At 37.2% G+C, this 27,280-nt stretch overlaps 1 protein-coding gene across 1 annotated transcript; it reads right to left on the bottom strand.

The window, feature by feature from the left end:
* On the bottom strand, nt 1-27,280 carry MYL10 (myosin light chain 10). The gene is made up of 7 exons (XM_072429649.1): nt 27,176-27,280; nt 16,600-16,689; nt 13,325-13,400; nt 11,238-11,342; nt 5,052-5,130; nt 3,290-3,338; nt 1-238 (listed from the first exon to the last, which is right to left on the bottom strand). Exons 1-7 carry the CDS (start codon nt 27,176-27,178, stop codon nt 134-136), a joined length of 507 nt encoding a protein of 168 aa, XP_072285750.1. The 5' UTR covers nt 27,179-27,280; the 3' UTR covers nt 1-133.

The following is a 27,280-nucleotide window of genomic DNA, read 5'->3' as shown; positions in this document are numbered from 1 at the left end:
TAGCAGTGAATACTTGTTTTTATTACTGAGACAGTTAAAACATTTGAGGCACTTTGATCATCACAGTAAATTAGGCAACATGTTGAAATGTTGTTCACGTTGTCGAACCTCTGTCTTTAATTGTGTAATCCCACTACTCCTGGTCCTTCTCCTCACCATGGGTAATAACATAACATAGATTCTTGTAATCCAAGTTCCCAGCAACATCTGGGGGGAAGGCATGGAACATCTGGCTGATCTGTGACATGAACATAATATAAGGTTACATCAGATCTCAATAAAATTCTGCTAATATCTCTTTTTCATGAGTTCAGCATTTTCTCCTGTGCAACATGTGGCAATGTGGTATACATATGTGACATTGGCAAGAGTTCTTTGTGTTGCTTTGTTCAAAGGGATGTTTGTCTGGCACCAGCTTTAATAACCAAGGAATCAGATTTTACTATCTTGATGAGAGAGCAAAAAAAATTCTGAGAAATATCATGATTGTCAACCACTAAAACATCCAGAAAAATGTGATGCGAAACCTAGTTTCCTAAGGGCATCTAAGAAAGCTAAATCTGATACTTGTATAGGAAATTACAGCCAGCGGACACTGCGTATTATGATATTTCTAAACTGTTGCAGACTTCATGTCCCAGAATTCTATGCTCGATGGCACGCAAGGACAAACAAAAAGCTAATAGATCACAGGTTTACTTAAATGCTGTATGAGTATATCACAATAAATTGTTGTCAGACATTCTGGAATGCTAAGTCTATTTAAACATGTACCTGAAAGTCACCTGTTTAAATAAACCGGTTAGTATATATTAATAGCTATCAAAGGAAATCTGATGTTTTCCAGTCTCATGCCATGCCACCCATCAATGACAGACAGGACCCAGTGCCGGGCCCAGACAAAGTACATAAAGCTAACCAAGGGGGATGTACAAATCTTTCATAGACCTTTTCAGTTATAATTAAGGCTAGCCATTCAGTTTATATTCTTATTAATATGTGTGTAAGTTTAAAAGTCTTGTAGAATTTGTAATTATAATATAATTGCACTTTCACTATGAATTATGTATTTGTGCTTGTCCCTGCTAGTTCTCAAAATATGCTGATCTGGTGGGTTACTCCACTAAAGATAAATCCTGTTTCCAGCATGGTCTGCAGTCTTCTGCCTCTGTGTGTTCATCTTCGCTAACATTTTGTTAACCCTCTATACAATCTTATATTTTCTTATCACTTTTCGCAGCCTGCAGCCTTCACCACCATGCCTAAACGCCAGGCTATTATGAGCTACAAAGCTTCAACACTTCCTGGTAGCATTCATTAAACATTGTGAGCTTTCATGTTGGAACTTGTGGGGCTTGGAAGCCTGCTCTTTATATGCAAATCATGGATAAGCATTTGATGGCTAATGAGATTGTGGTGTCATCTACTACTGAGACATATGTTGAGCATAGAGGATTTGGTTTGAACATTACAGCTATTACACTTTCCATAAATGATTGTAGTATTCCAGCCTCTTGAGCAAGACACTTTGAAGAAAATATCTTTATTATGTCATCTTGCTTAGTGGCTGCAGCCATACACATTAGTCATAAGGACAATGCCTTTTTGTAGTGATCTCTAGAGCTACATTGAAAGTACTACTAGAAAGGTGTAACTGCTAGGTTGGGGATATACAGTACTATTTATATGGGCAGGACAATATTATCATGTTAGATTGTGTTAGTTTTGAGTATTTTTGGCAATTTTTTTTTCCAATCCAGTGTAATATTTAAAAACTTTTTTTGAACAATGTCCCATGTGTTCAATTTCATATTGTTAGTTATACAGTAAGAAGCGCTGCCATTGCCTGGTGGTTGTCAGGAACAGTTCCTCCTGTTTTCTATAACAACTGAAAGAACCATGTATACTTGCTGTATGAGGATAAACCTGTCCTCCTCTATGTTCTAGCCATCGCAATTAGCTTTGTACTCAATGCCATTGATCATCCAATGTTCTCCCTCCTGCTTACACCTGGCTTGATTGACAATCAGAACAGAATTCCAAAATTATTGTTCAATTGATATGTCAATCAAATATGAGTGTCCTGGAACTTTTAAATTCTTCAACAAATTCCCACGCAATTAAAAATTGTAAGGGCATATATAAGCATTTATAAAAAAAAAGAGTCCGTGTACAGCCTAAAGCTAGAAAATTTCTTGCTACAAATGTGTTTTCAGTTCTGCAATAGTTAGCTTTTGGAGAGGAAAAAAAGGAAGATCTATCCAAAACAATTTATATCAACAACTCATAATTAGGGATAAATTGAAAAAGTTTTTTTTTTGTTTTTTACAAAAAATCAATATTAAGGTATATAGCAAAAGTAAGTTATATATTATTATAAAAAAAAATGCCGAATAGGTCACAGGGGACACGTGGGAACATGTAAAAAAAGAAAACACTATTTTATTTACTATTTAGGTGTAAACATGATTTTTTTATAGGCAGCAGGTATTAATTATCATTAAATCACATTCGAATCCCTGTGCTTTCATATGCATTTTATTTATGTGCTCCATTAAATGCAATACTTTCATTCATTGATGAATTCCAGGAAATCCAGACTTACCCATTTGCTTACCCTCCCAAGTTCCATGCCTCATTTTTTGGTCTGGTTTTCATATTGGGCAGATCTCATACAGTAAAACCAGGAAAAAAATACATCTTTAAAAAATCCTAATCCTAAAGTTTCATTTATTTACATTGTTTTCTTTGAAGCTGCTTTCTTTGTAAATAAATGAAAGTGTCCCATTTAAAGTTGTGTGTCCAATTTTAGATTTTTATATAGAAACATTGGTATGCTAGTGGACTAAAATTCCAATTATTATTATTATTATTAAACCATGGTACAAATTTTTTTTTTCACATCTGTACTTTTATAAAACATAGAATATGCTTCCACAGAACCCCTGACCACCTCAGAAATTCTGGCGACTATTATGTTCAGGGGCTTTGCAATTACCTTAAAAAGTCAGTGTCAAGCTTTAAAGATGGGTGTTCACATTTGGTCTTGAAGTCAAAATGGTCAAATTTAAAAGTTCTACTGTGAACTGTTTTCAGCAAAAAATAGCAATCTCACCCATTTCCATCTATGAAAATTCCCAGGGATTTTTTATATTTGTATATATATATATCTATCTATTAAACAAAAGCAATAGAATTACCATCTCCTGTACCATATAATAAATAAGTAAACATTGGTTTCACCATGGTTAACATTTTTGCAAATTATATGATAAGTAAGCAACCATACCTCTTCTTGGCTGAATCTGTCCGCTTGAGTTGTTAGCATTTCCCTAATGCTGTTATAGAAATGAATAAAAAAAAATTACACCTTCTGTTAAAATATGTCAGCGGCATCAATCATGAATGCAATAGTTATCGCCCCAAGGTATAAAGATTGTTGACTTTGGTCTTTATTGCCTGCAACTTTGAGCATTGAAAAGAAAATATGTGAACACTTTGCTAAAGTAAATTTATTTGATGAGTGTTTTAAAATTGTGAGCAGGCAGAATTCTTATTGTAGACAGAGACAGGTGATGTCCCTTCTGCAATAAAATATTACTTACCTGCCTGTTCACAATCTTCTTTTTGTAGTAGCATATGCCAACCAACCCCTGGGCTGCTGGGACTGAAGTGTCATCCCGGTCTGGCCAATCAATATGGCTGAAGTTCTGACACCTGGAAGAAGAGCGAATAAAGATGACAACTCCTTCCAAGAAGGGCTGGCAGGTGAGTTAATTCAAATTTCTATCAGGCACGTAAACTTATTTTAATGCAGATGGTGCATCACATGTCCATTCTGCAACTAAAGACCTGCCTGGTTGCAGTTTTTAGTTTTGATGGTTTAGTTTCACTTTAAAAATGGTTAAAAAAAGTGTAATGTAAATATATTTTAATGCATTTCATTGTGTTAAAAATATAGGGGATTGTAAAGAAAAGGATAAACTTTTTGTGTACTATAAAACACCTTATATATTTATTCCAAACTCTTCATAAAAAATTACAGCAGCAATTCAGTAAGCAGACAGGCATGTGAATATGTGTATGTGTCAAATGTGAAAAGTGTGGGATATGACGCCAAATGGATGTCACATGCTACAATATGAATACAATACGATATAAACAAGTCCATACATACAGAAATAGAATAAAAACAATACAGGTGGTCCCTGGGTTACATATGAGATAGGGACTGTAGGTTTGTTCTTAAGTTGAATTTGAATGTAAGTCAGAACAGGTACATTATTTTAATAAATGCAATTAGGACAGATGTTTGTCTCAACATATTATTAGGCAGCATGGTGTCAGTTACTGTATAAAATCCTCACTGTGAGCTAATCACAAACAAAGCAAAAAAAAAAAAAACTTTATAGAGCCTAGACATTTATTAACTTCTGGAGCAAGCAGTGCTTTGATATGCAAAAAGAGTTAATCCTGGTCATTAAAGAGTTGCAAGATGTTGCAAAAGAGCTCAGTCTCAACTGTGTTTAGCAAAGGATTTCTTCTGCAAGTCATTCCAATCACCCCCCTCCCCCCTATCAAGCCTCTTAAGCCTTGTTCGTATCTAGGAGTCATCAGTATGTCCTTAACTCGGGGCCTACCTGTATGCTAATACAACTCATGAATCCAGCCTACTGGGCAGTCCTAAATTCCAAGGATAGCGTCAACTCAAATATGATGGATAAACTACATATGTTGTTCTCTTCTCTTGGTCAGTCACATACATGAATACAGCATGTCAAATTTAACTTTTTAATATTTAACACTTTGAATATATTCTATGTCATAAGATGAATACATAAATATGCAGCAGTCAATGTGGACAATTAAAACAAAAACCTCCAATCAATATATATATATATATATATATATATATATATATATATACACTATCTTTAACCTAAAAATCCACATAAACGCAAATTGAATATAACCCTTAATGCTTAAATATGGATTAGTTACAATTAATTTATTGAATTTATTGAAATAATGTTATAAAATGATATACTTACTAATCTGCTTTTATATGGCCTTTTCCATCAGGATCAAAAATCTTGAAAGCGTTTAGAATAGTTTCTTCTGGGTCTGTGCCTAGAACAGACATAATTCATAAAACATCTGTCTTCATTCACATCATTTTTAATGCGAGGCAAGTCAGTTTCATATTTAACTATCTCCCTGGATGTCTTAATAAATGATGAGTTATCTTTAACATTCTACTCTTCCCTGCTGTACTGAGGAGTCCACTACCAGAAACTCCTTTTGCACCTTACAAAGTTTAAATTACTAAGAGAGTGACAGGGCCTGGGGGAGAGCTGTCAAGCTCCGCTGAGTGATAAGAGCCTATTAGACAGTGCCATCATTGATGTCTCACTCAATATTTGCAACAAAGTACATTACTGTTTGTTACCTGGAGGCTAACATCGTTATTACATTTTCTTTGCTGGACACAGATAAATGTACTGAAGGGGTCAGGGAGTCAAATGTTCTATTGAGGTTCCTTTCCTAGAAAAATAATGTATAAAACAGACTATAATTTTTAGTTGTGCTCTTTGATAGATCTGTTAGGTTACTTTATATAATAATGATGGACTTTATATAATAAACTGAGATGCCCTGTTATATTAAATTTTAATATAATGGCAACATAATATTTTTAGATACAGTTGGCTTTTCTGAGAATGAATTTTAGAAGTGGAATCTGGGTACATATTGTGACTTTACTGTGATTTCTTTGATCTGAGATCTGAATGTCCAACTCAAACCACTGCTTGATTATCTACCTATTATCTACCTACCTATTACTGCTTGATTATCTGCAGTGGTCGCCAACCTTCTGGATGTCGCAGACCACTAATTTCACAAACTCCAGACTGCGCTTGCGCGGGGAGCCACCCCGTGAGTCACTTAAAGGGGAAGAAACTTCCCCCAGAGTGACGTCATGATGCCAGAACCCACCCACTCTCCCATTGCCTGCGATGGTAGAGTGAGTGGGTTGTATCCAGAGACACAACTCACCCACCCCCCTGAGCCTGCGATCCGTACGGGGTACTTAGTCTGCAGCTCTGGTGGTGCTCCTTTCCAGCAGGGTCCTTCTCCTGACCCCGCTCGGGGGCGCACCAGCCAGAGCCGCAGACCACCAAAATTTTCTCCACGAACATCCTATGAACTATATTGTATGGAGAGTTAGTCCAGGAGAGTGTTTTAAAAGTTTTTAAGTGATGATGAAGTTGCCTTGTAATAACAATTAAAGGATTTTATATGTTGAAGCAGAATTTTATTGCTGTGAAACGCATTGTGCTCCTTTGTGAGGATTCACTGAAGACTTTCAGTAGTGAAATGTTTTCTTCCATATTTTCATGCTAATTATTACAACGGGAGCCATGGGGATGCATTTGTCCACTAAATATTTGTTATCTTGCCAACTCATGATTTGTTATGTAGTATTTATAGCAAACATTTTCACCCCTGGAACAGATAACCTCATTGGCAGATTTATTTTCACCTATTGCTCTGACTACAGATCAAAATGATCTTTCCCCTAAATCTGCATACAGATATTCGATTTAATTTGTTAGAATGTATCTTTCTTGATCATCTCCAGCAACAGTAAAAGGAACTAATGCTGCACACACAGAAAGAATGCGGGGTGTGAGTGTTTCTTTACATTATCCAAAAAAACAAAAGAGCCTTAGACCCCTAGAATACCCTGCACTTCGTGTAGACAATCTGGTAATAGAGGAATTTGTACAAATTAAAAAAGTGGAAGATAAATTTGTTAAGCCCAAACAAAACACATTGGCTGGTTAATAGGTAAGTAATCGGCTGCCTACAAAAGTTCAATTATTGTGAAATTATCATTAAAGATCATTTTCAGCAGAAAAGTGTGACAGATGAATGAACGAGCACTGAACACACGGCACTGTTTTGTTCTATGGAGAGGGGAGGAGTATGTGGCCCCTGCTGTGCTCTCCTCCCTTCACTTGTATTGCGGTTATTCTTTAAGGTCAGGTGACATGTATACAGTCACAGAGTTTACAGAGTTTGGGCGACCCTTGTATACATGTGAAAATCTCATTCAAAATGAGCCCAACCATTCATATCAGGCGTGATCATCTGATATGTACACAGCCCTAGTCTGATGTATACTCTATATTGACGGATGCTGTGCTATTACTATAATAATTAAAATAATAATAACGAATTGATTAGAACTTACCTAATAAAACATGAATTAAGAGTCAATTAATTTTATCTTACACTTGATCTGTTGTATTTTTTCTAGGCCAAGTTGATAAAGCAAATGCTTTTTCCCTGGGATTTACTTGTTCAGTAGCCAAGTGCATCACTTAAGTTTCACTTGAGCAGGCTGTCGATAAAGGAAATAAAAATCTCCTGAAATATACTTAAGGGCAGAAAGATGCATTATTGTAGTTGGAAGATTGTGTTCTGTGTGCCTTCAAGGGATCACTGAGCGTCTTTCCTTTTCAATCAATATCTCTTTACGCTCAGTTCCCTATTGTCAATCATACTGCCGGTGGCAAACACAAGTCAGTTCACAAAGCTCGGGCTCCCACCATTTCATACAGTGTTCTACATTTGTCTCTCGCTATTTCTCCAGGCTTTGTCTGAAACAATGTCATATATAACTCATCCTTTATTGATTAGCTGGTAAATAAAGTGGTCCTTTTGATGTGTATCAAAGGTATTTTCTTCACAAGCTGCAAATGCATTTTTCTAGCACTCAATAGAAGAACACCATGCGGTTAATATTACATAAATAGAGTTTCCGATATGAGTTTTGGCATAACAAATCCTCCTGTAAGCTTCTACATCTTCGCTACTTTAGTTACTGTTCAAAATAAAAATCCTCTGCTCTCCATTATTGTAACATTTAGCGCTATAATGGTTGGTAGATTATGACAAACATTGCAGTTCATTTCAATATAGGACATCATCCCACCTCTGTATACTCTAGATCAGGGGTGCCCAACAGGTGGATGGCGATCTTCCGGTAGATCGCAAAGGCAAAGCGAGTAGATCGTGGAGCCCTGCCTTTCAAGATAAACTCTACTGCGCACAGGAGTTATTAAGTCTAACCTTATATTGTTGGTAGATCATTTTGATTTGGTCATTTTAAAAGAAGTTCGGAAGACAAAAAAGTGTGGGCACCCCTGCTCTAGATATTGAAATGCTCAAATCTGCAACAAATGCAGACATATATGGTATTTTCCCAACAACATTTAATAGTTTTAAATGTTTAAAGATGAATTAAATGTTTAAAGGTGTCTCTATTCCCATTAACACTCAGGATGCCTTGCCTGCCTTAGACTCATGCCAGATCCTTAAATGACCTCAAACCCCTCACAGCAACAAACAATTATGATGTCATTAACATTGTATCAGTACAGGTATAAAAAATAGCAGGAAGGAAAAGTGGCAAAAAGACAAAGCTCATGTACACGCATGCACACATTTTTAATATAACGGTAATATAAGTGTACTGAAATTACATTTATTTATTTTTTTAATATTCTTTCACATACTTAAAATGTACTATTGTGGATTAGTGTTTAGTTTCCATTTATTATTATTATTATTTTTAATTTTAACTTTAATTGGTTATGGGACTAGTTACCCCTGTGTTCTAGGAAACACTAGGAAATACTAGGAAAAAGCAAACCTGTTGTCAGTAGACAGACACATACATGCTGCCCTTGCAAGCAGCTTGGTAAAAAATGATAACTAGGGTTTTTGTACTTAAGATTAGCAGGCAATGCAGTTCACACCATATGGGGTGGCGTTCAGCCAGAGATGTCTCCCGCAGGCTTACCAGTAGACTGATTTGGCATTATGTCCTATAAAGAACTCTCATTTGTATTCTGCACCCTGACATTACATCTCTATGTCAAAGAAAACCCTTACCGCTACACTCCCTTCATTCCTGACTCTAAACCTGCTTACCTTTCAGCACCCCTGACACTTTAAACAAACCACCCTAGACACGGCACTGTTCTGCCAGCTAGCACTTCTCTACCACTGTATACTCCACTGCTCCTTCTTTCTTTGTTCTCCTTCTAGCACTGCAGGGGCATTCAGAGAGGAGGTGGCATTGGGTTTTTGAGTCCTTTGCCTACTTAGTGGGCCTGATTTATTAAAGCTCTCCAAGGCTGGAGAGAATACACTTTCATCAGTGAAGCTAGGTGATCAAGCAAACCTGGAACGGATCTGGTCCGGGTTTGAAAACATTTGCTAACAAATAGCATATGACTTTTAGAAAACCCATCCCAAGTTCACTGATGAAAGTGTATCCTCTCTAGCATTGGCAAGCTTTCGTAAATCAGGCCCAGTGTTTGGCTCGGGTCACTTCCTCTTGCCTCTAGAGACATCATTTCCTCCTCAGTGTCACCAGTACATGCAGATCATCTCTCAGCGTCAAAAGATTTACTCAAATTGCCTGGAGATCTGAAAGAGTCTTCTGGGTTAATTGATAACTCAACACTTGGTAACTTTGCCTTGTTGCTCATATAGTCAGTTACATGGCCTTTTGGGGCATTGTGCACATTGTGTATCTTTCCAGGGGAAATGGAAAGGGGTGCACACTTCAAAACTAAGTCAAACATTGAGATGTTATAATACATCCACCTACTTTCTCCAGTACTACAGAACCCTTCCATGCTCAGCTCATGTTTCCAAATGTCCAACATCCACATTTAATATTTTGTCATTTTTACTAATAAAAAAATACAAATACAACCCTATATTTGTCATCCATCCCTACTAAAGTATTGAGCCTTCCATATTACTATATTAAGCATGCAATCTCTACATTAGGTTGAAAGTAAGTGGGGAGACTAAAACTAAAGTTTACTTCCAGTGTTCATCATTATTCTTCATTTATAACAAAAAAGTATAGGATAAGATATATGATTAAATATATAGACATTTAAATATAAATAAATATACAAATAAGAATGATGATAATTTCTGCATTATATCATCTTTCCTCTAGTTTAAAAAGGTCTCTGCCAAATCTGTGGGAAGCTAATGATTTATGGTAAATCATGTAAGTAGATTACATAACAAGCTTCTTACATTAAATGCAGAAATGACAAAATAAAGCTGAATCAAACACCTGTTTCAGATTCACTTATATACTAGTAAGAATATTTAAAAAGGTTGTTTTGGGAGTAAAAAACCTGAATTCAATTGGCAAAGGTGATAAAATTGTATTTACATGAGAACTGTTTGTAGCTAGGAGAGTTTTGATGGTGAGTGGCAGCAGAACCCTATTGGTTATAGGAATGGGAAAGTGAATTATACAAAATGGTTAGTTGAGAGATGAATATATGTAAAGTAAGACGTAAAATGATACATAAATTGAGTCGCAATGGATAAGTGGTTAAATAAAGGGGATGGAAAATTTTGGATAAAATTGATCTCACAGGGTTAGATGGTAAGGGAGTGTTGGTCAGATAGGTATGAGGCGTAAAGCTATCATACTTTGCATGTTTGTAAGTGTATGTATTTTATAAATATAGAATTTCCTTAAAAACCTGTTTTTTTATTAGGCTAATTACCGAATTACCGGGTGTATTGGGTAGCACAAAAATGCAAATTAGTACAGCAGTGGAAATCACAGAGGTGGCCACTTGATCACTGGCAAAGTTGGGAAATGGGAAAGAGGTGGTAAGATAAAAGTTTAGCACAGTGGTTACAGTGGAGATGAATGTGAAGGGGTGATGATGGGGGTCATCTGCGGTGGTCAGAGTATGGGGGGAGTGAGTGGATTTGAAGACACAGTGGTTTGGTGTTTCATGGATGGTGGTGGGACGGGAGGTACTGGTGCAGTGGTGCTGAGGGTGTTGCAGATGCAGTGGTAAGTGGTACTTTCACTAAGTTACTGTCACCTGTAGCCCCATATGTTGTTAGCACTCATCCCATAGGATAGGAATAGCAGTTGGTGTTGTGAGCTACCATGCCAGTGTTTGTGTTAAGGGTTGGACGTAGTGTGAGTTGATATGACCAGAAATTAGAAATTGGAAGGCTTGTCTCAGTGTATTACCAACTGTGAAATAGACAGTGGGACATAAAAAAGTAACCTATACTTTGTAAATATTACCTTTGACAGTCTTTATTTTTAGTAATATGCTCATCCTTCACATACCTAGGATATAGAAATGTACTTCAATACATACCTTTTAGTTTTTCTCCAAACATTGTAAGAAAGATAGTAAAATTAATGGGCCCTGGTGCCTCCTTAACCATGGCATCAAGTTCTTCAGTTTTCACATTGATTCTTCCTGTGACAGTAGACATAAGAAATGATGACACAGGCCATAAAACAACAAAGCAGGGTATGTCTAACCACTTTTTGTTAATCCAATAAAGTGTAATTTAAACTATATTCGAAGATAATAAAAATCTGGACCACTGAGATTGTGCTTTAAATTTTAGATGCAGGTCCTACAACAGTTTAGGAGTACTGTATTATCTTCATGGTTGCAATTTACAGAATTACAATTTTAGCTTACCTTCATTATATATAAATGCTAACTTTTTCAAGAAAAAAAATATTGCTGCAACACTTAGCACCCTTCCAACCTTGTGTCCCACAGAAGTGCCAAAGGCTTATCTGAGGTCTAGTGCATTTGGCTGGAATGATGCCACCTATTTCCTTTGACTCTAGGTTGTTGTGAACCGGTCCCTATGGCAGTGCCATTTTATTAAATGGTGCAAATCTCTGCAAAGTTTTCAACCCACTTATCAATGGAAAAAGAATTGGAGGTAGAAGACCTGTGACTTCACATGAATTAAAGTATCGATATAAATGTACAAGTTTTAATATCTGAGAACAAGTCTTGGATTTATATATCGCTATAAGTCATTTCTTTAAATTGCTATCTATGAATTCAATACTTTACAATCAACTAAAGGTCTTTAGCAGTACTGTTCCATGTTTTATAAGCATTACAAATCCACATGATGTGACATATACTAATCTATGACGTCTGCAAATTTTGCCTCGAGTGTCAGTGTTTATGAACACCTTGTGACACATTTGTATGTGTACTGACATTTACCAGAATTCCAGCATCACGTACCTATAAATCTGTTTGCAGCCACATGATAGCTGCCTTTACAGAAGACAGGTATAAGCTGTAGACTCAATTCATATTTAGTTAGTACATGCACTGACATGTAATGCCAACACAACGTCTGGCTGGATGTATCACTATGAATGGAAATGCAATTAGGATTGTGCATAAACTATGCAAAAGTTTTCCAACTCTTCCATTATCTGTACCTCTATATACCACATATATGGAGCACCTTCTAAAACATGTTTATTTAGCTTTGGCATCCTTGTATCTGTGCTTTTCAAAGTCCTTTATTCTTTTATCTAACTAGTTAAACATGTTTGGTATAAAATCTACTAGTTTATTCTACCAGGCTATTGTACCTCCTAATATAACCAGGGCTGGATCAAACATGAGGCTTGATAGGGATATGGGCAGAAGGCTTGTAACCCTTCACAAGACATTTCCCCCCTCTATCTGTTGGGTAACAGCAAAGGCTATGTTGGCTAGGTGGGGTTATCTATATTGAACTGACGGTTCTCAATAAACATTGCTATGGCACATTGTTTTGCTTCCCTGGATTTTCCCCTCTCTGCTGTATGCCTCACTGTTTGATGGTATTTCACTTTCTTTAACTAAAGAAAGTTTAAAAAACATTATTTTAGCTATTTTCGTGTGTTAAGCGCCTGGACAGTATTGCTACTGGGTTGTTATAGAGTTACATGAAAAGACACAATTACTTAGAATAAGTGGGCTGTGGTGGATGCAGGAAAAATGCTAGTCACCTGGCTGTCATTAGGATTTTCTGAATTTAATATTTACTAAGCTCTGATTCAGAGCAAATGAAGACAAGAGTAAAGTCAGATCCCCTAGATTTATAGCAGACTTATTCAGGTCAGTATGTGGCATACTTTTTATTAATCATAATATATATTATTATATTTAGAGGTGAGTATTTCCAAAGGCCAACATTCTTGCACACATACAATCATATATATTCAAAGTGATTGCTCTTCACTAAACTCCTAATGGTTCCAAAGCCATAAACAAGAAGATCACATTAAATCAGTTTGGCAGACTTCCCTTTTGGCTCACTGCACTTGACATATCTCCTTTGACTCACGCAGCTTCGGTTTAAGTACAATCATTTCCTACATACTTGAGCATGTGAATTTGATTTAGATATCACTTTTATTTTTCTTTACCCAGAGCAGCAAATGTGTCTCTCAGGTCTCCTTTATCAATGAAGCCGTCTCTGTTCTGGTCCATAATGGTGAAGGCCTGGTGACAAGGAAACAGCACAGCATTAGTTAGATCCGCAGGATCTTCCATTCTCTTTGATCTTCTCTTACAGCCTGTGACACATTTCACTTTCAGTTAAAAATAAGCAACAAACAAAGCCTCTGTGAATTACACACGTTTAGTATGCTAATGAATCCTGACAAGGGGTTTAATTAAAATACAATTAACCCACCCCTAGTTCCGTGAACTAAATTAATACTAGGCACAATATGAAGCTGGATGGCTTCCAATACATGATTAGATACAGCCAATGTTAACTCTATATGGGAGTTTACATGGAAAAAAGACAAAAATACAATGCTGTGAATATGGGATTGTAAAAGAAAAGTTGTTCATTTTTTTACAGCATATCAGAGAAATGTACAAATGCTAACGTCCTTCATCAGTATTCGATCAATGTAGGGTCTAACATAAATGTATAACACAGAGCTTGATATCAAAAGAATGAAAGGTTTCTCTCAATTCAATCAATGCATCATTTACTCCAGAGATAGCTGTATTGAGTAATGTGATCTGTGAGTTTGTATCAGTTTAGTTTCAAGCAGCTCCTACAACTTGACATTGAGGAAAAAACATACTTCGCCCCTGCCTAGGATGGAGAAATTTAAGGAGAAAGAAAGCTGCTGTTCTGTTATCTTCTCACTTTCTAACGCATACTTTAAATATGAAACATCATTTAATAACATGAAAAATACACTAATATAATAATACTTCTTTTTTGATGTATACAAAATCATGCACATATAAAAAATATGCACAAATATCCATGATCATAGGTGGTGGTTTCAGCATAAGAGGTCTAACCTGTCACTGCCAACTCATCCCTTTGATTACTGATGTTAAAAAAAAAGGCAGTTCATAAAAACATGCAGTGTCCTTGGGGAAGATCCTGAATGTTTATGTACGGAGCAGACAATCTGGAATTCAGCCTTATCTTAAGGGAAAAATCAGTGGGGAAATCTATTTTGGATGATTGATTCTTCCCCTGAGAACAGTTAGCCAGGGGGCATTTGCAAACTGCTGCACACTTCTCAGGGACATACAGTCTTTTTCCAATCCATCTATAATTTGATGGATAAAGAGAAAATCATCTCATCACAAGTAAGAAAACCTGCCTAGGGGATGCAGAATTGATATGCAGCCCTGGCTGATACAACTCACAAACTTTCCTTTGGTATCTTGTGTTACCAAACCATTAGGAAACAAGTATTAAAGAGGACCTATCGCAAACATTTTTACTTTATATAAAAGGGTAGATAAAATTAACTTTTTTTCCCCAAAATCCTTTTATTTTAAAAAAAAGGGTAGCCCCCCTCATTTGGTAAAGACAGAATGGGAGTGCTGAACCTCCTGTAATATATACACGTAACGTATCCCAGGTTTTGGGCTGCCCTATCTGCACATGTCCAATCTCGGGCATGCGCAAAAGGGGCCTTTCCCTACAATAGAAAAAAAGTGCTGATCCTACGCATGCACAGTGATACTGACAAAGCTTTTTTCCTATTTACAGCAGGGTACATAATTCAATCTCATGTCTACACGGTGTGAGATCGGGTCACATAGCCAGATAAAGGAAGAAGACGGCAGTGCTCGACACTTCCTCAAAGCCGAGACAAAGAAAGACTCCAGGACAGTGCGGGACTGAATCGACTCAAGCTGTAGAGGGATCAGGGGCTCTGCGGAAGTAAAGGTAAGTGGTGTTTTTGAATTTTTCAGCAACCAACCAGCTTCTAGGCTAGAGTTTCTTAATTCTTCTACCCCAAAGGTACCCTTGAGATAACAGTCAGATCTTATAAACCCCCTGTAGAAAAGTAATTAATTGAGGGTCAGTGAGATCACCACTTACATTGGTGGTCATTTAGTTAACCAAATGGTGGTGAAAAATTCCACCTATACAGACAGCTAAAAAGATCCTCTAGGACAGCCGTCGCTAACTGGTGGTCAGCGGAAACTTGGTGGTCTACAGAAAAAATACCTGGCCGGTGCACCCCCAGCGGTGTCCTTCTCCTGACCCTGCTAATCATGTCCCCCATAGTCACCGCCCTAAATTATAAATTTAGTGGTCTGTGTGGATCTTCTAAATCATATCACCTCTGCTCTAGGACATGCCAGTGGCTCTGCCAAGTGGTGTTTGACCCAAATCTAGACAGGCACCCTCCAGCAGACGGTCAGTCAGCAAAAACTTAGAGAACCCCCAGCAACCACTATAGGAACCATAGGGTTTCATGGAACCTGGTTGAGAATGGCTGTTTTAGACAATATAGTGAGGATCACACCACAATGTGTTAATTAGATATATCCATCTATTTCTAGTACCATGTCCATAAGTAATAGAATATAGTAATAGAAAAACTACGTTTGAAAAGTACATTCATGTTAACATGAAGCCTTTTTTCTCTGCCAGGCTATAACGAACCCCTTAGAGACCCCAATGTTTAAGCCATCCTATTTTTAAGCTAAATATATAATGCTATGCAGCAAACAATAGTTTTACCATTACTCCTGCTGTGATTTGAAAAAAGCAATTTATAACAATTTGTCAATTTGTTTTTTTTCCCATTATGGGCAATAGTGTGCAGTTTACTTTGCCAACTTTTGTTTTCTGGGAAAGAAAACAGGATTTTATAGACAACTCAGCTACAAAATGTGTAAACTATTAGTGAGCAGCTAATATTGTCTTGCAAAAGCGTCAATTGTCCTAAATCAGAACACAATCTTAATTTACATTGGATGAGTGTTCTAAAAGGGGTCACTAGGAGGGTGTTAGGCTTTCTTTATATGGCATTCTACAAGTAACCTGTAGTGTGTGTTCACCCAAGTAGGTGTGTATCAGGATGCCCATATTACCAACTGAACTATGATATGAATATACCTTGAAGCAGGGTTAATACTGCTATGTGATAAAGCATGCACTATTTAACATGCATTATATTAAGGCAATCCATTTAAAGAATTGTATTCATCAAGAGACATGTACTATTTTTTGTACAAGAGGACACCGCAATTGATGGCAGAAAGTTACTCTGTGGTGTGGTGTGGTGCATCTCCCATCTAGGTAAGGTACATTGAGTGCCAGTAAGAAAAACATGCATTGTAGCTAATTGTGAAGAGTGTGAATCCAGTACTATTGTAATATACAAAGCATAACGCATTTTATGCCAAATAAATAATACTATACCTCTTTAAACTCCTGTATTTGGCTTTGATCGAACATGGAGAAAACATTTGAACCTGCTCCATCTGCCCTCTTTTTTGCTTTCTTGGGAGCCTAAAAAAGAAGATATAAATAAGTGCCCAATCAATATTTGTTCTTCAGTAGTTTACAATGATCCAGAACAAATGTTGTTATATGAAGAAGCAAACTCATGTCACCAACCTAAACAAAAAAACATGTAAGAGCAGAAAAAAAGTAATTTATAGTATTTCCTTTGCATCATATTTTTAAATCACTTGATATGTGACCTTGATAAAACATTTGTCATCTTCAGAAAAAGTAATTTCCCTATCATGGCCTTCTTCCTACTTGCATTCTCCCTCCCCAGACACTTTTGGAAGTGTCTAGTCACTGTCTGTGTTGGTCCAGTATCTCCAGCCCACCCCTCACTTTCCTACATTTTATGTAGTTGCTGAATGAGGAATGAAGAGGAATACTATAAAACAGCCTTTCTCAACTGTTTTACTTCCGAGGAATCCCTGTATAGGTCTTGAAGAACCCTTACTTAAAGCAATTTATTAGGAGTCATAAAAAATAGAGCCTCTGCATTGGTGGCCAGAAGAAAAAAAGTTGAATTAGGGTGATGGCTAGAACACCACCCTTATAGACAACCTAAAAGATCATTAGTGTCATGTAGCTGGCCCTTCCATGTGGTTTGGTCCTAAAAGTATGCAGCCATTATCAAATATGTGGTCAATCAATTATAGCTCAAAGAACTCCTAGCACCCTCTGCAGGAATCTTTAGGGTTCCATGGAACTCTGTTAAGAGATGGCTTCTCTAGCAGTGGTCGCCAACCTTTTTGGACCAACGAACCACTAAATTTACCAGCTCCGCACCGGGCATGCGTGGGGAGCCAGGTGTCACTCAAGGGGGAAGTAACTTCCCCTTTAGTGACTTCATGATGCCGGAACCCCTATTCTCCCATCATAGGTCTGAGCCTATGATGAGAGAGTGGGCGGGTCGTGTCCAGAGACACAACCAGCCTACCACCCTGAGCCTGCGATCCGTATGGGGGACGTGGTCAGCGATTCTGGCCGGTGCGTCCCCCCCAGTGGGATCCTTCTCCTGACCCTGCTTGGGGGTGCACCGGTCAGAGCCATGGACCACCAAAATTTTCTTGTGGTCCACCAGTGATCTGCAGACCACCACTGTTCTATAGAGTGTCACTTTTAACATCTCTGTGTCAGATGAAATTGATGACATAATTTCCGAGATAATGACACCCAGAGGTTTCAAGATTTTTGGAAATCAACTGAACAACTGTTTGAGAACAGTGGATGTATGAACAACTGATCAGAAACAACTGATTAGATCAGAGAAAACTAGCCTAGAATTAGCCAACTCACATTGTAATAGCCACAGCAAAATATTCATTTTGACACTCTGTGATTCTAGCAGTTTTTTAAGGAACGTCTGCCTAATAAAGATCCCAACCAGTAAAAACAAGCAGGGTTGCACTTTCTACCTGATGGCTGGTAAATCTGGGGACCATTTTTATTTTAAGATTAACTCAGTCAAATGTATTTTTTTAATATAAATATCAAATATAAGCTGTCTGGAGGTGCTGTGTCACTTTTTTCTGGGAGTGCTGGAATCCTCTAGGCCCCAATAAAAAATGAATGTGTTTTATTCTTGCAATATCAGACACTGCAATCAGTTCACTGCAAGCAATATGTATGGGCAAACAGAAAGAAATCACAGCACAGAAGGATGACTTTTTTTGTTTATTCACTGCCCAGTTAGAAAACTGGGAGAAAATCGAACACCACTGTAATCCTTCATAGTACAATCCACCCAGTTTTGTCGTATGAGGGGGCTGTGTAAATCTAAGGACTTGAAAACCAGACATTCAAAAGCCCTAAAAGCTTTGGTTGTTTGCCTAAAATTTAACTTCAAAATGAAAAATTCTTAAATAAAAACAGAAAGTTAGGCAAATAATACCATGGTGATATTCAAAAGGGATTTCAGCACTACTCACCATTGCTTAACGTACAATATGTACCACTTGTATACCTGAGCTCTGAAACTGACACTCTGATTTTCATTTTTCATTCCATTCAAAGAATACCATTCAAAGAATGACAAGACCAGGAGATGAGCAACATCAATCCTCTCTCTATAACCAACAGTCCAGGTAACAGATATTTTCACAGTTTGAATAATGTGATTAAAGAGAAGCCAATTTTTCACCAGCCATACAAAAGTTGCACATGTTGAGATAAAAAGGTTGTGGCTCATGGAGGTACCTGGTGATCATTTCGAGAATGTGCCTAGAGAATTTGTATTTTCCCTGTGTATAAAGTGACTACTTATCAATTAGCAATGCATTATCTGAACAGGAAAATATGATTTAGAAGATCCACACAATGTTAGAGAAGTTTGTAGTGGATACATGTTTTAAAAGGTCACAGATGTACCATTAAAATTCCTGAAGCAACCTTTTTCACACCCCTGTACTTTAGCCCCTATATGCTCAAATAATGACACCAGCAAATATCCCAAGTCATGTGTAGAACACACACACTCTGTGATTTCAGCTGTCTCTCCGAACACTTTGTATCAACAACTTTTCTCTTTAATAATGAACCAATTACACAGCAGCACAAAGTTCATCCATGACAAACTCTGGATGTACTACTCCATAATAAAGAATTCTGATTTAAACTAGACTAAAATATTGATACCTTTCATAAGTAAAACAGAGAAAGCACCACATGTAACCTGATTCACAGGGTACGTCTGTGAAATTATACATGCTTATTAAATAAAACATAAATTAAGATAACACATAAAAAGAACAATGGATCAGGGTGTGTCTTCACATTCTCATGCATCCAAGAGCCTCAAAGTCTCCCCATGATACTCCTAATCTCTAAACAAGTGGAATCATTGAGGGTGGTTTCAGTTTATTGGATATTGTTCTACCAAAGTCTTGTATCTTAAAATTGTTCAACATCTGCAGGAGGAGTTTTGGCTTGAAATCTATAAATGAGTAAAACCATTATAAAGGCTTCGGTATTAGGGAGGTCTGTTAGCATTGCCACTCCTTATACTAGAAATAGAGGGTCACTGAATATTGTTCTTTATTAGGGGCACATTCTTATATGAATATTTAACTGTTTATGAAGCGCAGAGCAACGCTAAGCTCATGCATTAGTGAACCTTTGATAAAAGCTCCATTAGTGTGATTGTTCAGGAAGATGAGTAACATAGGGCCATTGTTCTGAGGACCCAAATCCCAGTCTGTCATTGATGTATTTTTCTGGTACCCTGACTATTTTATCAGAACAATACATTTTTAACAGAAATATTTTATTCAGACATAGTGAAATAGTAAATCCATAATACAGAGGATAAAATCAAATCTGATCAATAGTTATTTCCAGACACCTTGTAATTACTGTGAAAGAATGACCCCAATGGAAAAAAAAGTTACCGGAACAACTACTTATAGAAAGAGACCAACAATCCAACAAAGAGGATTTGGTTTTGCTGTGTAGTCAAGCCAAAGCTTCAGCAATGTAAACTCAAATTTTTTTGAACTACTACTGTGTTCTATGTACTTTTTTGGATCGGCATAGGAGCTTTGAGTTTACATTGTTGGAGCTTTAGCTTGAGTGCATAGCGGAACCAAATCCTCTTTGTTGGATTGTTGGTCTCTTTCTATAAGTAGTTTTTCTTGTAATCTTTTCTGAACTTTCATGTATGTGGTGCTTCTATTGTGCTAGAGATCTCCCTTGCCATGTGAGCCTTCACCTCTCTCCTTTGTTGGTGGTACTTTGTGCGATCTAGCAACTGACGTTTCCTGGATTCAGGAGATTATGGAACCCTTGTCTTTCTTTTCTGGGGAAGCAGCCTAGTTCTTGCGAAATGTGTCAAATGAAACTGACTCCTTCATTAGTAAAATTGGGGTCATCCTTTCACAAAAATTACAAGGTGTCTGGAAATACCTATTGATCAGTTTTCATTATATCTTCTGTCCTATGGATGTCTGGTATGTCAAAATAAAATATTTCTGTTTTTTAATGTATTGTTATAATATTGCTCTTCAAAGACCCACTGTCTTTGAACCCTTTGGTTCTGTATTCTATTGTATTCTAAATAGGGACAGGGCATACTTATTTAAATCTGATCCTTCGGGACCCACCCAATATATGTAGACGTCTAATGGTTTAAAACAAATGCAAACTCCAGAACAGAATGGCAGGAAGAATGAAGAGCAACCCAGCACACATTGGCCCTGATTTATTAAAGTTCTCCAAGGCTGGAGAGAATACACTTTCATCAGTGAAGCTGGGTTTTCCAGCAAACCTGGAATGGATTTCCTTAAAGTCAAGCTATTTGTTAGCAGATGTTTTCAATCCCGGACCTTATCCATTCCAGGTTTGCTGTATCACCCAGCTTCACTGGTGAAAGTGTATTCTCTCCAGCCTAGGAGAACTTTAATAAATCAGGGCCCATGTCTCCTGCAATGTGCTAACAAGCAAATTTCCACATCCAAACATGTGCCTTGACACAAGGCTTTAGTAGGAACAAACCCTCACAGTCATAATCCTACTTTGACTACAAAGACAAATAAATAATGCAGGCGATGGTGAGAGGCAATAATAAGCCAGCCAAAAAGTTGTTGTGCCATGTCTAAGAAGAACTACTTCTGTTTTGTGTATAAAGTTGTGTAAAAGGAATAAGTAGAATTGAAATGTATTTTTTTTAGTACCAAATACCCATAAAATGGTCAGTGTGCCATTGTTCTGTGATTATGATTTTAACAAACATTTTTATCTTTGATATCTTTCTTTGCTAAACATACTAAATATTTTTGACTCTAAGCAGGTAAAGAATTAACCATACAGAGGAAAATTAGTGGTTACTTTACAAGTGGATTTCTTTTTAGGGATGTTAGGGTTTTGAAGCATAGAGCGGGTAAGCAGGAAACTATCAATGCAAACCTGCACATGAAATCCTCAGAATAATATTAAAATCTCCCATGACGAAAAGCCTATCTAACCCATGCCAACATTTTAGGTTAAACACAGATAACTTTGCTGCCAACATTGTACTCCTAGCTTAGTGTGGCAATTTTCTGTGATTTCAACGTCACAGTGGTGTTGTTCTCTGATTGCAAGTAAAGTTTTCTAATGCAGTGTACCCTTTTCTCTGTGATTTTGATGCCAACTTGCCATTATTCTTTGATTGTATGGTCATGTGCCATTGGTGCAGTTTCAATGTCAGTATAACATTTCTTTTCATAACATCTTTCATTTCAAGGTCTGTATACCATTGTTCCGTCATCCTGAGGTTAGTCTGCCATTTACTGTGATTCCAAGGTCAGTGTTATATCATTCTCTGATTTTAAGATCAGTGTGCAGTTGTTCAATTATCTCAAGGTTAGTGTGACAATTCTGTAATTCCAAAATACCATTGTTGTGTGATTCCCAGGTCTGTGGGCTATTATAACTCTAGGATTTCAAGATCGATGTGCCATTGTTGTGTGATCTCAAGGTCAGTTTGCCATTGTTTTGGCCTCCTGAGGTCAGTGTGCTGTTTCCCCCATGATTCCAAGGTCACTGTGATTTTGTTCTGTGATCTTGTGGTCATTGTGACATATACATTTTTACTTTGACCTTGATGATTTTGAGGTCAGTGTGGCATTGTTTTTTGATTTCAAAATACGTGTGGCATTGTTCATGATTTAGGATCAGTATGCTATTGTCTTATAACTGCAATGTCTGTGTGCCATTGTTCTATGATTTCATGGTCAGTGTGCCAAAATTCTGTGATGCCAAGATAAGTGTGGCATTGTTTGTGATTTTATTCTTAAGCTGCATACACACATGCAATTATTGTCGTTGGAAAGGATCTTTCACGATCCTTTCCAACGACTAAGCACTGCACGGTGCATGAACGAGATCTGTACATACAGCATCATTCTGCTCTATGTAAAGGGGAGGGGGAGAACGACAGAGCAGAACCCCGCTGCACACTCACCCCCATCACTTCTAATAAGATCGTTTATTGTCCATCGTTCATGAATCCGCCATGACGGTCATTCGGATGATGGGCGACGGGCGCTGCACACATGCCAGATTCTTGTTAGATATCGGCCCTGAGCCGATTGTGGGGCGAGAACCATTGGATGTGTCTACGTACCTTTACTGTGCTATCACAAATATTAGTGCTATCATTGTTCTTGAAGCCCCAGCATGAGTTTTCATTTGTTCTGGGATCCGTCATGTTAATGTGCCATTGTTGTGGAGAAGCAAGCGTCAGCAGGAAACCAGGGCTATAAACATTTTTGTCAAACCAAGCGCTCCTTGCCCTCCTGACAATCTGTCCACAAATTTCTAAAGCCAAAGATGTTGCAGCCTGCCCATAACCCCGATGGAAAAATCAAGCAGTTCTAAAAAAAATTCCTGCTAAATCGTATGAAGTATTTTTACAAGGACATGTTGATTTCTCAGTTCAGGTGGTACATTCCAGACAGTTTATCAGAAGAGCATCTATTTTCAGACACATGAATCACTGCCCCCAAAATTCTCCTGCATACACAGCTCACTAGACAGTGTCGCCAAGCCCAATAAACCCTCCCTGGATTCACTGCAATATAAAAATAGAGGAATACTTTTATGTCACCCTCAGTTACATTCCAGTGTTCTAGTTAAAATAACACAGCCTCTGCTCAGTAAATTTGTGTGGTCTATCACTGCACACGTCATTACTGTTTGTCAGTATCCAACAGCTCAAGCTAAACGTGTAATTATTTTCACTCTGCTGCCTTTGTGTGGACTAATCCTTTGAAAGTAGATTTACCAAGCATTTGAAATATTACGATTCCTTCAACATTTCAGTAATATTGAAGAATGCCTTCAGACATCAGAAAGAACAAATTCCCAGCAGAGATCATTTGACATAATTACTACTTGAACATTTCTAGAGGATTAAAAAACAATTATCAGCTTTTTTCCACATCCTTCTAATGCTTAGACAAATACACTTATTTCATACTTCAACTTTTATCCATTTCCATTCACCTGTGCTGGAAATAAAAAAAATAGTAAAATAAAATCACTTTATTAATTCTGACCTAAGAAAGAACATTTGATTATTGTTTGCAGCAATAGAAGAAGTCGTGCTAGGCCGAGGGTAATTTTTTTTATATATATTTAAAGGGAAATACAAGGAATGCCATTTCTGGGCTAAAGTTCCTGTTTAAAAATTTGGCATCAGGCAGGCTTTATTCCAAAAAGGAACAGGCGATGTCCCTTATGCATGAGCATTCGTATCTGCCTGATCGTTCAATGGAACTGCCAAATTGGGGATTACCTGGCTATCCCAGCTTCCCCTGCGGTTGCCACAAATGAACTGCCACTAGCCTGTGCTCAGAAAATCAGCACATGTATGCAGTCAGAAGAGCTGCAGTGCTAACAAATGCTGGCAATGGGCATGCTGATAGCAGCAGAGAGTGACCGAAAGATGAGCACATCATTCTGCCGCTTACCCTTTTAGGTCCAGCCACATGCTAGGGGTGGGACCAGACCAGTGAACGTTATGTATTTGTAGAAAATCAAAAGTCAAGTCTCTTGTCCTACCAGACATGGCTGTGCTGTATGCCGGAGCTATGTAATCTGTTTACTTGGAGTTCCCAGCTTGTTTTCCCTGTTCTTACTGTCAAAATTGTTTATTCAGTCCTAACATTTACACATATTAGCCCTAACATACACTTTGCATAGACATAACTGTACGGAAAAAGTCATAATCAATACATCTCTACCCTCCCCCCCCCTCCCTTCCCCGGCACCAAGTGACTGTAAGGACCTGAGTGATAGAATAATTGTACTTTTTGAGGCTTTGCACCGGTCTAGCTGAATTTCTCATATATCCCTATGAAGATTCCACTAGATGACGAGAGCAGGCAGCATTTTGTGTGCCAGTCCTAGAGTCTCCATTGTTTGTGGAGCATGCACTTAGTTTGTTGAATGATCCAAACCATGAGTTAGATAACACATCTGAGGAATATTTCAAAGCTACTGTACATTTACATTTCAGGCAATAACGCAGTTGTGGAGCTGCTAATGATACGCAGCAAAAACTGCAACTGTACTAAAGTCATCAGTATTGTTTAATCTACTGCAGATGGAATCCACAGACAACTGTGCAGGTTCAGTAAGAACATACTTTCTAATTTACTTTGGTAAGTGTCTAAACTCTTTAGAAAATCAACTACAATGTGACTAAATCTAGTATAAACCTAGATAGAAAGCTTTGTGATGTACCAGATAGAATCAGCAATGTCCTGGTTGTCGGTGATTAAAATATAAAATCAATTTGTGCTAGGCAATAATGAGTTTTAACTTAAAAAATGCATGTCAGCAGTTGCATTGTGGGTCATTACAAATCATATACTTAGCATGTCAGCTTAGGTTATCCGTGATCCCTCTAGGGCTCAATAAAACCTGTTGACACAGAACTATACCAAACACAATTTATGTTTTTTGCTGTATTTGTGATCCATGAAAAATCTCACTAACCTCCAGACATCATCTCAGTGAAAGATAACTTGATTAAGTGATTATTTATAATTACAGGTAACAGTTTTAGGGCAGTCACCAAATTATATTGTGTGCATTTCATCTGTACAAATTCTAAGAATTCTATTAGTCAGAAAAAAGAATTCTACACATTGATGTAACTCTCTTCTCTCTCTGCAACTTTCTTTCAATGCAATGAAATACAATAGGAATAATTAAACCAATTCAATTTTAAAAACAAAAATTGCTAAAGCCTCTCCACAGGTACAAAGAAAGAACAGGGCAGAATTTAGGATATTTTAACTAAAAAGAAAAGCTATAATGAGCTAGCACGTTAAACGTCTTTTCACATCAATGAGGAAGGGTGGTACCTGCATATATTTAGTGCATACAGACTACAGGCCTTTGCATTACTTGCCCGCTATATAATTAAAGAATTTAATAGAAGTCCTCCTGAACCTGCTAATATATCAAATCAGACCTAAGCAGGAGACAGGCTTGGGCTTAGTGCCCAAGTAGCTGGGCACAAAGCCTGAATGATATTGTCTTATACAGTTGTTTTCCTGTCTAGAGGAATGCAGTCATGCAAAAAATATGATAGAGTAAATTTTATCAGACAATTCTGATTGATTGCTAGTATACTTCACATTTATATGCCTCAGTGAACTTATTTGTGCCACTTGCCGTAATTCATTCATTCTTGCATAAAAAAGGCTTAGTTACATGAGGGATTTTTGGATCGATCAAAAAATCAGTAGCATTAAATTAAAAGTCCCTCTAGACATAAGAGGTCACCTATTCCAACCAATTGTAGCTAGATCAGGTGAATAGCAGAATACCATTGAAACCATTGAAGACAGCTACGACCAGTTATTATACGGGAAATAACAGGTACATTGGTGATTGCAATCTTGCAAAATTAGATCAGAGCAGCACTTACCTGCAAAGGTACCATCACTCTATTGCTGCTCCCAAGCAAGATTCTGCAGTTTTTTGGTTTTTTTTAAACCAATGAAATAGTGATACTATTTAAGAAAGTAAGAGTTCATTGATTTGATTGTGTTGCTAATGGTTTGTCATCAATTAACATATTGTTAGGTGATCACTTTTTCAAAGGATTAGGGCCATGCTCTCTAATAGCCATGAACTTCCACTTTTGATTGTACCAGTAAACTATTGACAAGGCTTCGTTCATTGTCAAATAAAACACAGCAGCACAACCCTTGTAGATCAATGAACTTGTTTACAATGTTCCCAGCACATATCAGTAATGATTTAAGTGATTTTGCTATTTTTTTAGAGAAAAAGTGCTTCCATGCATCCCAGTATTGAGTGCATTATATATTTATTGATTCTGTATCATTGGCAGCACCACATGGTTTGTCCAATGGAACTCATACTGTAAAATGCCTCGTTTTAAAAAAACATGAAAAAATGATAATTTGCAATCAATCTGCTTATAGTTTTTTTTCCCAAACATGTACTGGAAACAGAAAATCAATTAGACTCTGATTGGCTGCTGTAGGCAAAGCTTACCTTTCTTGTAGTTTCCTATAATATTGTATTATCTTTAAGCTCCAGAATCTCTAATCTTAAATTCTAAAGTGACTTGAATTATAATATAGTATTTTTGCTTGTTCCATAAAGTTAGCTATAGTTGTTTATGTCCACTTTGAGACATTACTGCTATTGCTATAGATCAGTTTACAGTTATCCACATTTCTAAATGGTTGTTGAATGTCTCTATATATGAATCATAGAGTGTTCAGTTTCTCCATTTATCCTTTCTGTCAAACTAACCCTATACAAGCAAATAAAAACAGGACTGGGAAGAAATGTGTTTAGCAAAACCAACATTCTTCACAATAAATTTGCCAAAAAGTAGAATACTGTACCTGTATTTAAAACACAAATGAAAGCATGTAAAAAAGGCTAACCATTAATACAATATTTGCAGAAATATTACAATTGTATTTGGCCAACATCATGATAAAGACAGGAATCACATTACCATAGTGTTGCTGCTCCCTCGTGCCCAGAGTGCCAACTATCAAGCCAGCTGAAGCCATAATGATCATCTTTTTATAGTGCCACTCAGGATTAACTCGGTTTGTTC

The sequence above is a fragment of the Pyxicephalus adspersus genome, chromosome 1 (assembly GCF_032062135.1).
Source record: "Pyxicephalus adspersus chromosome 1, UCB_Pads_2.0, whole genome shotgun sequence".
Lineage (NCBI taxonomy): Eukaryota > Metazoa > Chordata > Amphibia > Anura > Pyxicephalidae > Pyxicephalus > Pyxicephalus adspersus.
The sequence above is the reverse complement of the archived record's forward strand: the minus strand, read 5'-3'. Positions and strand labels throughout refer to the sequence as shown.